Below are 12,162 nucleotides of genomic sequence, written 5' to 3'. Positions count from 1 at the left end.
CGGCAAGAAATTAGTAGAATTACTTATATTGCACTCCTTTTAGTAGAATACAATCAGGAGTAACTGGCTAGGTAAAAAATATTGTTCATAGAGCAATGTCTTATTCATAGAGGAAGAGTGTTACATAACAATGTCTAATTTCATCTGACATCTAACTATTTATCCTAATCCTACCTCTTGTCACACTAGTAGTTCAAATCTTTGGACCTTAAAGTACACATTTTAAAATTGTGTACTTTTCTTCAAAAGAGCTATTCTGAAGACTGCATAGCCTCTTAATCAAGGATATAGATGTGGATTCTATCACCGTGTATTCTACATCCTCATCAATTTTCTTGAGACTGAATCAGAGGTGCAAGACCGGAAAGTCAGTTTGAAATTTGGCAAAACTTCATGAATTCGGACTTGAGTAATTTAAAGCTAGTAACAATTGGGACAGCTCCTGGGTTGCAATGAACCTTTATTTAATTAACCATTTCTTCCCACAGGGCACGTATTAAATCTGTAACTCTTCCTAAAGAGCATAAATTAACACTGTAAAATATTGTAGGATGTTATTATTATAGAACACATGACTTCCATGAATTTCGGAAGCACTCATCAAATAATAAATGATAAGCAATGTGATTCTCTTCTCACTCCATTTGGGTTGTTTTTCTGATACTCTAGATATGCATTTATGTATCTACATTTTAAAAATTTATATCCTTTGTAACAAATAAATGACATTTGAAAATATCTGGATAGAGGATAATTTATGGTTATTAATTTGGCACCTACGGGGTCAAATTCAGGACCTCTACGTTATGGACAACAGTAAGTAAATCAGCCACAGAATAATAAATGGCCAACAAATGTTTAGATTGGTCTCCTCACTTCATCTGCAAATTCCCCTTATGGCCTCTATGAAGAAAACAAATTTGATTGGATTTGTTAGTCACATTTTGAGCTGTCCTGATTGAAATGAGTAAAAGTGGATTCTTTAAAAATACCTTATAACATAATTTCCTTTAAAATTCAAACTGGTTTCTTTCAGGGAGGTCTTACTAAAATTTGCCTAATTAGCATAAAATCAAATTGTCCTGTATTATGCTAAACCTTAAATTTAAGTCATATTGTAAAACAGCAGTTCTCAATTTTTTTTTCACTCCACGACCTCATGACTAGACAAACATCAGTGGAATAGACAACCATTTAGAAGATGCTTTTTGAGGAATACTTTTACCTTATGCAACAAATAAACTACCTCCAATATTATTATCAAACTACACTAGGAAGAAATATGTATTTACTGTCATATTTTCACACTAGAGTCCAGCGTAAAATCACCTAAAGAAACTTCATGGAATACATATCGAGAAATACATCTTAAAAATGGTTTTTATACATTCATAAAAATCAAGGAAAGGGAAATATCAAGTGTTTCCTTTCATACCTGTGGTTGGGGATGAGTCCAGATCTCCACAGTAGTTGTCTCTTTCATGGGTGTGCGAGATCGCATAACCTCCTTCATTGGCTTTACAAAGGGAACAAAATAGAAGTATTTTTGTTTGTTAAAAGTGAAAAACATAGTACATTGCGCACGTGCATCAAACACAGGTAAGTAAAGTAGTGCCTGGGTAAATATCTCTTTCTAGACATTGTAGTTATTGAGGACTTACAATGTGATAGGCACAGCTCTAGATACTGGGAATAAACAAGAGAAAATAAAAAAGAAAAGAAATTCCTTTTCCCATGGAGCTTATAACCCAGTGTTACATTTAAGAGTTCCGTTAAACATTTGAATGCAATTGTGGAGGGCAGTTTAAAACATTTAAATGGCTGAAATTTAAGTTGGAGAGACTTTCAGTCCAATGCTTTTACAACTCAATGGTTTCAACAGCTTATATTTGCAAATTTACAGTGTCTGAAATTAAAATCTATCCTGTGCATGCCACCACACCACAAATTTGCTATCTATCATATAAAGATATTTAACAGTTGTTACAAATGCCAAGAAATTTATGAACCAATATAGAGATACTAGCATACCAACCCAGAATAATTATCAAGATTTTGAAAAGATGATGTCTATATCCATTTTATTTTCTTCAGGACAGAGAGTATAGTCTCTGTTTTAAAAATATTGAATGTATACTCTACACGTTTCTATGTATGTGATTTTAGTATATGGGGGAAAGGGTTTGGTTAAAAAGTTATCCTTTTATCTAGCCAAGGGAGAATTTTTTCAAGGAAGCTAAGGAAACCCAGTTCAGTGACTGTTGGAAGCTCATGGGCTATAATAGCAGAATAGAGTAGCAGTGACAGAGACCTTATGTCACAGTCTCAAGACTTCATACTGATGTTTGGTGTACTACCAATTAGAGTTATGTAATTATTACTTGACAGGGTTTTGAGGGGGAGCATATTTGCCACCCCAAAATATGTTTCTGGCATAAGGATTATTTTAGGCTGATTATTTTTATGAAACAGCAGACATAAGAAAAGCTCTGAAAACCAAGAGAAGTTACCCTTTTGTAAAGGATATTTACATTTATAAGGGAAATCTCCATTTGTAAGTGTGTCTCCCTCTCTGTACCAGGAAGTGAAGGATGACTAAATCTCTAAAACTTTTTTCAGTGAAGTAGGCAACAGACCTAAATCTGCACAACAATCTTACCCTTGATTATTGTGCTTTTCTTCATAGCCTCCCATAACTGGCTCCCCTGCCCCCAACATCTCCTTTTGTCTTTATCTGGAGATGGTATTTAAGGTGATGGCTTGGGCCGTTTCAGATAGTTACTCAGATTTCCTGGGTACCTCTCACATATACAGGAGGGATACATGTTATTAAACTTGTTTGTTTTCCTCCTGTTAATCTGTCTTTTATTATGAGGTTGGGGAGAGGGTCTCAACCAAGAATCTGAAAGGGTGGAGGAAAAATTATTTTTCCTCCCCCACAGTTTTAAGTGCCCCATTCCTATTGCCTTACCATGACAGTTTATGTTTTATGTTTTTATTATCCCTGCATGCCCATTAGGTCAAATCAAGAAAAGAAGAGACAGTCAGATGTGGAACATCACATTTTTAAGGCCCAGTTGAGCAAGAATTATTTTGTTATCATTTAAATGGCAAATTGTGTTTATTCTGCAATGACACTATAGCTGTGACAAAAAGAATGCAATACACGTTAATATTACAGACTAAGCACTCATCACAATATTCCAACTCACAAGAAAGCAACAGTTAGAAGAATTAGAAAATTAAAATGAAAGGTCTCATCACAGCAGAATTTCATCACAAAAATAAATGAAAATGAGTGACAAAAGTAAGTTTCTGAAAAGCTAATTTGTTAGCCAAGCAGAGAGAACTACTCACTGATGGTGAGTTATTAAACAGGGTTTGCTTACAACAACCAAAGAAATACATCTAGAGAAAACAAACTTAAGACTATTAGTGTTTCACCAAGTACAGTTACTCAAAAAGTTGAGGACATTGAGAGCAACAGCAATGGTAAATTTAAAAAAAACAAGGGAAAATGGTATGGAGTGTTTTTCCTTCGTGAGTTAACAGATGTTACCAACAATGCTTAATTGCTGTTACTTGCTTGAGGAAGTGATACCAAGTTTGAAGAGACTGAAAAATTAGCCTCTATGAATGAATTGTCTGTGTGGAACAGAACAGGAAAGAATATTTTCAAAGAATTTGACAAAACACTAATTCAGTTAAACCTGATGTGGGATCTGTTAAGGTGTGTTACAACTAATGGTGGGTGAAATATATGTTGCACAGAACAAAAGTTTAGCTGGACAAATATACAATGCTTTGGAAAACATAAGGTGTTCAAAGCCTATGGCTGTTTATTGGATTATACATCAGCAGGTACTTTGTGCAAAATATTTGAATCTATCATGTGTTATTGAACTAGGAGTGTCAATAGTGAACTTCATTCACTATTGCTAATGGAACCATTGTTATTCCGTGAACTTTCGTCAAAACTGCAAGTTGAATATCCTGACTTGCCTTACCATACAAGCAATTGGATGGCTTATAAGTGGCAAAGGTTTATTTTTGAGCTCAGAGCCAAGACGGAAATTTTGCTGAATGAGAAGTACCCTTGACCACTATTATTGAATGCTGAATCACTCTGGCAATTAGTTTTTGTTGCAAACTTGATAACATCTTGATAAATCAACCTAAAATTGTAAGGTAAAAGAGTGCTTATATGTAAAACTTATACTGCAGTAAAGTCACTCTGATGACAACTAAAATTGTTTGAGTCACAAGTAATGGTAAGTTACTTTATACACTCCAGTCCTGTAGAAGTTAAAACAAGAAGCAGAATTTCCATTTGTGCACAAACTCAAATTTTCAATAGGTTGCAATAAATATGGAATTGAGGAGCTTTTATCTATCAATTAGAAATGATTAATCTTCAATGTAATGGCATGCTAAATGGCAGATATGAAGAAAAGAATCTAATAGAATTCTTCAGATGCCTTCCAACAATAGATATGTTGAGTTAAAACTATATGCTTGTGGATTGATATCAGTATTTGGCAGTACCTATCTGTGTGAAAAGACATTTTCCGAGATCAGATACACAAGTACATTCATTTCATTAGTAGTTCGCTATTACATAAAACATTGTACTCATTATTATTACACTTGATGGTTTGAATATCATCAATTTAAATTTTGCGGGAATTTGGTTTCTCTTTTGTTATATGTAAAACCTACAGAAACTGAGCAGGACCCTGGGGGGCTCCTGGGCACAAAAGCCTTTCTGCTTCCCCTGTTTCTTGTTTGTAGGAAATAATCTTCATTCAGGTTCCATGACCATCCCTAGTTCCAAAGGGCAGGTTCAAACAGTTGTTAATCAGGGAAGGGAGAGGATTGGGAGACAAGGGAGGAGCAGTCAAGAAACGATAGTGCAGCTTTGGGGTAGGGTCCTGGTTCCTCCTCAAGGGATATACATAACAGTATCTTTGAGCTCTTCTGCACAACTAAAACCCCCACCAAATGGAAGATGTTAACTACTTGATGAAGCATTCTTCATTCCAGAGAAAAGGTCACAGTTTGATAACCTCGAGAACCACAGAAGCCCATCACAAGACCACGTGATGCCTGATGATCTCTGGATTGAAGGAATGCAAGCCCTGCATGCACCCTGATCCTTATCAGCAAAACTGCCCCCCTTGAACCATTGCTATAAAACTCCTCACAAGCCCCCATGGGTTGGGACACATAGTTTTCAGGACATTAGCTTACTGTGGCCTGCTTCACCTGGCAAAGCAATAAAGCTATTCTTTGCTACTTCACCCAAAACTCTGTCTCCAAGATTCAATTTGGTGTGACAGAGGTCAGGTTTCAGCAACACTACTCTGGCCCTTTACAGAAAAAGTTTGCTGACCTCTGATCTAGAGGAAAAGAAAAGACAAACTAATAACTATAATTAATGGACAAGTCTATGAAATACGTAAAGTCTGGTAGACTCTAGATGCAGAGGGTGAAGAGAAGACATTTTTTGGCAGAGAGAGCAATATGGCCTAAGGTAGGGAAATCCAGGATGTGGTCTATATGACTGAAGATGTAACTAAATAATGGGACAGATGTATGAGAAAGTGAATTAAGCACATACTCCTGATGGACTTGCAAAGTCAGCTGGTGATTTTATAGTTATACACTAAGCAAAGAAGAAATTCTCAAATGTATTTGAGCAACGTGTCCTGTGCTACAGTAGTTTCTAAGCAGATTTGTGCTCAGGTCTCAGATTTAACTTTAGTTTTTAGACCAAGTCTACTAGAGTTGAATTTCCTATGCACAGTTTAAGAATCTGATTTTAAAATTTTCTGTCAATTGTGAGCAGTTTCATGTCTATCTGTGTGGTAGTCTGTCAAACGTATCATGCCACATTGTAGGGTAGCAAAATTTGCCACCCCAAAACTTATCTTTTTGACATGAGGATTAATTTAGGCTGGTTATTTCTAAGAAGCAGAAAGCTCAGGAAGTTGTTTTGTTCCTTCGCCCTTAACTGCCTAAAAGCATTTAGATGAAGGGCCTATTCCCAGAATAGAGCTATCACCAGAGATATTTGCAAATAATATAAGCTCTGTGAGGTGGAGGAAACTCAGCAGGGCCTAGAGATCAGAGGCCACTCTGTGTCCCATCCTCACTGCTTGGCCCAGCAAACATTTGTTTACCAAACATTTGCTTTTCCATCTCCATGTCAATTGCCTTCCTCAGCATCAAAGCCCCAAACCACTACCCCCAACATCCTTCTTTGTCTATAGTTGAAGATGGTATTTAAGATGAGAGTTTCAGCCATTTTGGTGAGTTACACAGTTTTCTGGGATCTCTCCCATGTATATATGTTATTAGATTTTTGTTTTGATTTTCTCCTGTTAATCTGTCTCAGGTCGTTTTAACTCTTAGAACAGCCAGAAGAACTTAGAAGGACAGAGTAAAATGTTTTCCTACCTGACAACATTCAAATGTCCATTAAATTAAATAAGGATAGTATATTAGGTGGTTAAATGCTTAAAGCTATGTGGATGTATCTTGTCCGTTTAACTTTGCCAATTAAATATCTCTATTGTAAAATATGCTTCAATATTCAAGTATTAGGAAAAGTTTATTGAATTATATTGTGCACAAAAATAACAATTTAAAGGTAAAATAATACTCCCACCCCTAACAATGTTCTTTCCATTACTCTTCCCCCTTCCACCAAACCCCATAGTTTTAATACTAAAAATTAAGAAATGGTCTAATAAAATAGCTCCAATATACAGAACTGCTGAGGATTAACTATAATGCAAATGAGAGAAATGGCAGTTCTAGGAAATATTAGTGCTCAAAAAATCTATGCTTGACCTTTTTAAAAAAACAAAATATGGTTCATCATTGACATCTGAAAGATAAGATGCAGATCTATGTTTCTGTATCCTTACATGTACCACATACTGAACAAAAATGTATCTTCCCTTTTATGGAATCAGATGTCAAGCTGTCAAGTAAAGAGTAAAGTGTTTTATAATAATCAATCACCGTCTTTACAGATTTAAACCTCATTTTAATCCAGTTCATATTAAGACAGTGCTCAATAGTGAAAAGTGAGAAATACATCTTACTGTTGATCGTAAAGAGTTGTGAGAAGTGTCACTGGTATTATTGCTAAAAATAAAAAAAAAAAAAATACTTCCAAGTGGATGGATAGATATTGCTCTTCTTATCATTCTTGAGTCAGATATTACTAGTTCATAGTTTAGACATTGGAAGGGAATTCAACTTTATTTAAAAATGTATTAAATCCTTTAGACACTAATATTTCACCAGTGATGCCCTGCTGATCTAATGAAATAGTCATACATGAAAGAAAAATAAAACGTTCATTTATCTTATTTCACCTTTCAGAATCCAGAAATTTTATGCCTTAAAAAGTTGTCTATAGTCTGCTTGAATGATTTTATCTATGAGTGTGGGAAGAGTCTGGCTAATAAGGAGCACTGATTCAGAGTAAATGTCCAAAACTGTATTAAATCTCCCCTAATTTTTTGTCTCAGGCAAGAAGTAAGGAAATTTTCAACCAAATTTCCATTCACAGAAATGTGAATTATAGCCCAAAATATACACAGTGATATAGATTTTGTGATAAATGGGAAAATATTTTCAGCTGCCAAAGGATTTAGTTGTTTAAAAAAATAATAGGACACTGTTACAGGTGACCTACAAGAATAAAATTCACGTCCCCAACTGTGACTGCCTTACAATAAAGGCTTATGAAGCAACATAATTTGATTGAAACTTCTAGATATGGCAAGGCCTTCTAAATGTTCTTCCCAAATGTTTTCCTGAAAGTGTCACACAGAATCTGAGATTCAGGGACTTAACATATTAACTGCATACCTTAACCTGACTAATCCCCAAACTACTGGGTCAGGCAAACCCAGACTGATTCTGTGATTGTTTTAGGGTGAAATGTGGAATGCATCCTTTATTCTCCCTCTTGGGAAATTTTATTGCCACTTAAATCTAATGGTAAGAAAATCATAGTTAAAATAAGATCATGATATTTCTGACTAGTCTCAACATTACATTATTGTTTCAAAATCTAGCAAAAAGAGAATCCAGAGTAGCTTCAGTGATTTAGCAATTACATTTCTTTCTCAAAGTTTGCAGGTTTCCCACTAGAAATGTAAGCATGCTTCAATTTTCTTGGTAATGGTATGCAACCCAAGACCTCAGATTTTTCAGAAATGTGACATTCTAAGTTGTCACAATCATCCTTTTATTTTAGCTATCAAAGACTACAAGTGAATTTAACTGATAGATTATTGTTATTTTATTGCCATATATTAGACACATTGACAGGTTAGCGAAAAAGTCTTCTCAAACTAGCATATAAGACATTTTTGGAGAGTCTTATGTAATATCTACCACAATGATATATGCCTAAAGACATGTAAGTATGCAGGTGATGCTTCTAGTGATAATATTTATAAAACGTTTCCCTCATTCTCATTTACTTCCTTAAAAGAAATCCAAATCCTTACTATGGGAATAATATCCATCAAAACTATGGCAAACATTTACAAATACAAAGTGAAATTTGATCCTTATTTTTGCCCACGATATATTTATTTGAAGGATTTTGTGTTAAAAGTGTTGGCAGAGGGGAGCTTCAAGATGGCAGAAGAGTAACACGTGGAGATCACCTTCCTCCCCACAAATACATCAGAAATACATCTACATGTGGAACAACTCCTACAGAACACCTACTGAACGCTGGCAGAAGACCTCAGACCTCCCAAAAGGCAAGAAACTCTCCACGTACCTGGGTAGGGCAAAAGAAAAAAGAAAAAACAGAGACAAAAGAATAGGAACGGGAATGCACCAATGGGAGGGAGTTGTGAAGGAGGAAAGGTTTCCACACACTAGGAAGCCCTTTCGCGGGTGGAGGCTGTGGGTGGCAGAGCGGGGAAGCTTTAGAGCCATGCAGGAGAGCGCAGCAACAGGGGTGCGGAGGGCAAAGCGGAGAGATTCCCGCACAGAGGATCAGTGCCGACCAGCACTCACCAGCCCGAGAGGCTTGTCTGCTCACCCGCCGGAGCGGGCGGGGGCTGGGAGCTGAGGCTCCAGCTTCAGTCGGATCCCAGGGAGAGGACTGGGGATGGCGGTGTGAACACAGCCTGAAGGGGGCTAGTGCACCACAGCTAGCTGAGAGGGAGTACGGGAAAAGGTCTGGAACTGCCAAAGAGGCAAGAGACTTTTTCTTGCCTCTTTGTTTTGTGGTGTGGGAGGAGAGAGGATTAAGAACGCCACTTAAAGGAGCCTCAGAGATGGGCACGAGCCGCGGCTATCAGCACGGACCCCAGAGACGGGCACGAGACACTAAGGCTGCTGCTGCGGCCACCAAGAAGCCTGTGTGCAAGCACAGGTCACTATCCACACCTCCCCTCCCGGGAGCCTGTGCAGCCCACCACTTCCAGGGTCCCGTGATCCAGGGACAACTTCCCCGGGAGAACACACGGCACGCCTCGGGCTGATGAAATGTCATGCCGGTCTCTGCCACCGCAGGCTCACCCCGCATTCTGTACCCCTCCCTCCCCCCGGCCTGAGTGAGCCACAGCCCCCGAAACAGCTGCTCCTTTAACCCCATCCTGTCTGAGCATAAAACAGACACCCTCAGGTGACCTACATGCAGAGGCGGGGCCAAATCCAAACCTGAATCCCAGGAGCTGTGCAAACAAAGAAGAGAAAGGGAAATCTCTCCCAGCAGCCTCAGGAGCAGCAGATTAAATCTCCACAATCAATTTGATGTATGCTGCATCTGTGGAATACCTGAATAGACAACAAATCATCCCAAATTGAGGAGGTGGAGTTTGGGAGCAATGATATATATACTTTTTTCCATTTTCTCTTTTTGAGAGTGTGTATGTGTATGCTTCTGTCTGTGATTTTGTCTGTATAGCTTTGCTTTTACCATTTGTCTTAGGGTTCTGTCTGTCCTTTTTTTTTTCTGTATAGTTTTTAGAGCTTGTTATCATTGTTGGATTTGTTTTTTGGTTTGGTTGCTCTCTTCTTTCTTTCTTTCTTTTTTTAAATTAATTTTAAATTTCTTTTAATAATTATTTTTTATTTCAATAACTTTATTTTGTTTCATTTTATTTGATTTTATCTTTTTCTATCTTTCTTTTTTTTTTCTCCCTTTTATTCTGAGCCATGTGGATAACAGGCCCTTGGTGCTCTGGCCAGGCATCAGGGCTCTGCCTCTGAGGTGGGAGAACCAAGTTCAGGACATTGGTCCACCAGAGGCCTCCCAGCTCCACGTAATATCAAATGGTGAAAATCTCCCAGAGATCTCCATCTCAACGCCAAGACCCAGCTCCACCCAACGACCAGCAAGCTAGAGTGCTGGACACCCTATGCCAAATAACTAGCAAGACAGGAACACAACCCCACCTATTAGCAGAGAGGCTGCCTAAAATTATAATAAGGTCACAGACACCCCAAAACACAACACCAGACGTTGACCTGCCCACCAGAAAGACAAGATTCAGCCTCATCCACCAGAACACAGGCACTAGTCCCCTCCACCCGGAAGCCTACACAACCCACTGAACCAACCTTAGCCACTGAGGACAGACACCAAAAATAACAGGAACTAAGAACTTGCAACCTCTGAAAAGGAGACCCCAAACACAGTAAGTTAAGCAAAATGAGAAGACAAACACACAGCAGATGAAGGAGCAAGGTAAAAACACACCAGACCAAACAAATGAAGAGGAAATTGGCAGTCTACCTGAAAAAGAATTCAGAATAATGATAGTAAAGATGATCCAAAATCTTGGAAATAGAATGGAGAAAATACAAGAAACGTTTAACAAGGACATAGAAGAACTAAAGAGCAAACAAACAATGATGCAAAACACAATAAATGAAATTTAAAATTCTCTAGAAAGGATCAATAGCAGAATAACTGAGTCAGAAGAACAGATAAGTGACCTGGAAGATAAAAGCTTGGAAATAACTACTGCAGAGCAGAATAAAGAAAACAGAATGAAAAGAATTGAGGACAGTTTCAGAGACCTCTGGGACAACATTAAATGCACCAACATTCGAATTATAGGGGTCTCAGAGGAAGAAGAGAAAAAGAAAGGGACTGAGAAAATATTTGAAGAGATTATAGTTGAAAACTTCCCTAATATGGGAAAGGAAATAGGAAATAGTTAATCAAGTCCTGGAAGCACAGAGTGTGCCATACAGGATAAATCCAAGGAGAAACACTCGAAGACACATATTAATCAAACTATCAAAAATTAAAAACAAAGAAAAAATATAAGCAGCAAGGGAAAAACAACAAATAACATACAAGGGAACCCCCGTAACATTATCAGCTAATCTTTCACCAGAAACTCTGCAAGCCAGAAGGGAGTGGCAGGACATATTTAAAGTGTTGAAAGGGGAAAACCTACAACCAAGATTACTCTATCCAGCAAGGATCTCATTCAGATTTGACGGAGAAATTAAAACCTTTAGAGACAAGCAAAAGCTAAGAGAATTCAGCACAACCACACCAGTTTTACAACAAATGCTAAAGGAACTTCTCTAGGCAGGAAACACAAGAGAAGGAAAAGACCTAGAAGAACAAACCCAAAACAATTAAAAAATGGTAATAGGAACATTCATATCGATAATTACCTTAAATGTAAATAGATTAAATACTCTAAGTAAAAGACATAGATTGGCTGAATGGGTACAAAAACAAGACCCGTATATATGCTGTCTACAAGAGACCCAATTCAGGCCTAGGGACACATACAGACTGAAAGTGAAGGGATGGAAAAAGATATTCCATGCAAATGGAAATCAAAAGAAAGCTGGAGTAGCAATTCTCATATCAGAGAAAATAGACTTTAAAACAAAGACTAGTACAAGAGACAAAGAAGGACACTACATAATGATATAGGGATCAATCCAAGAAGAAGATATAGCAATTATAAATATTTATGCACCCAACATAGGAGCACCTCAATACATAAGGCAAATACTAACAGCCATAAAAGGGGAAATCGACAGCAACACAATCATAGTAGGGGACGTTAACACCCCACTTTCACCAATGGATAGATCATCCAAAATGAAAATAAATAAGGAAACACAAGCTTTAAATGATACATT

The 12,162-nt window shown here is 37.5% G+C and overlaps 1 protein-coding gene across 1 annotated transcript in view; it reads right to left on the bottom strand.

The window, feature by feature from the left end:
• The window catches only part of PCDH11X (protocadherin 11 X-linked), a 694,007-nt gene that overhangs the window by 348,910 nt on the left and 332,935 nt on the right, over positions 1–12,162 (bottom strand). Inside the window, exon 4 of the mRNA XM_068533257.1 lies at positions 1,436–1,516. Coding sequence (XP_068389358.1) covers positions 1,436–1,516 — 81 coding nt within the window. The remainder of the gene's footprint in view (positions 1–1,435; positions 1,517–12,162) is intronic.

Source organism: Eschrichtius robustus, chromosome X, assembly GCF_028021215.1.
Source record: "Eschrichtius robustus isolate mEscRob2 chromosome X, mEscRob2.pri, whole genome shotgun sequence".
Lineage (NCBI taxonomy): Eukaryota > Metazoa > Chordata > Mammalia > Artiodactyla > Eschrichtiidae > Eschrichtius > Eschrichtius robustus.
This window is presented reverse-complemented; position numbering and strand designations above follow the sequence as displayed.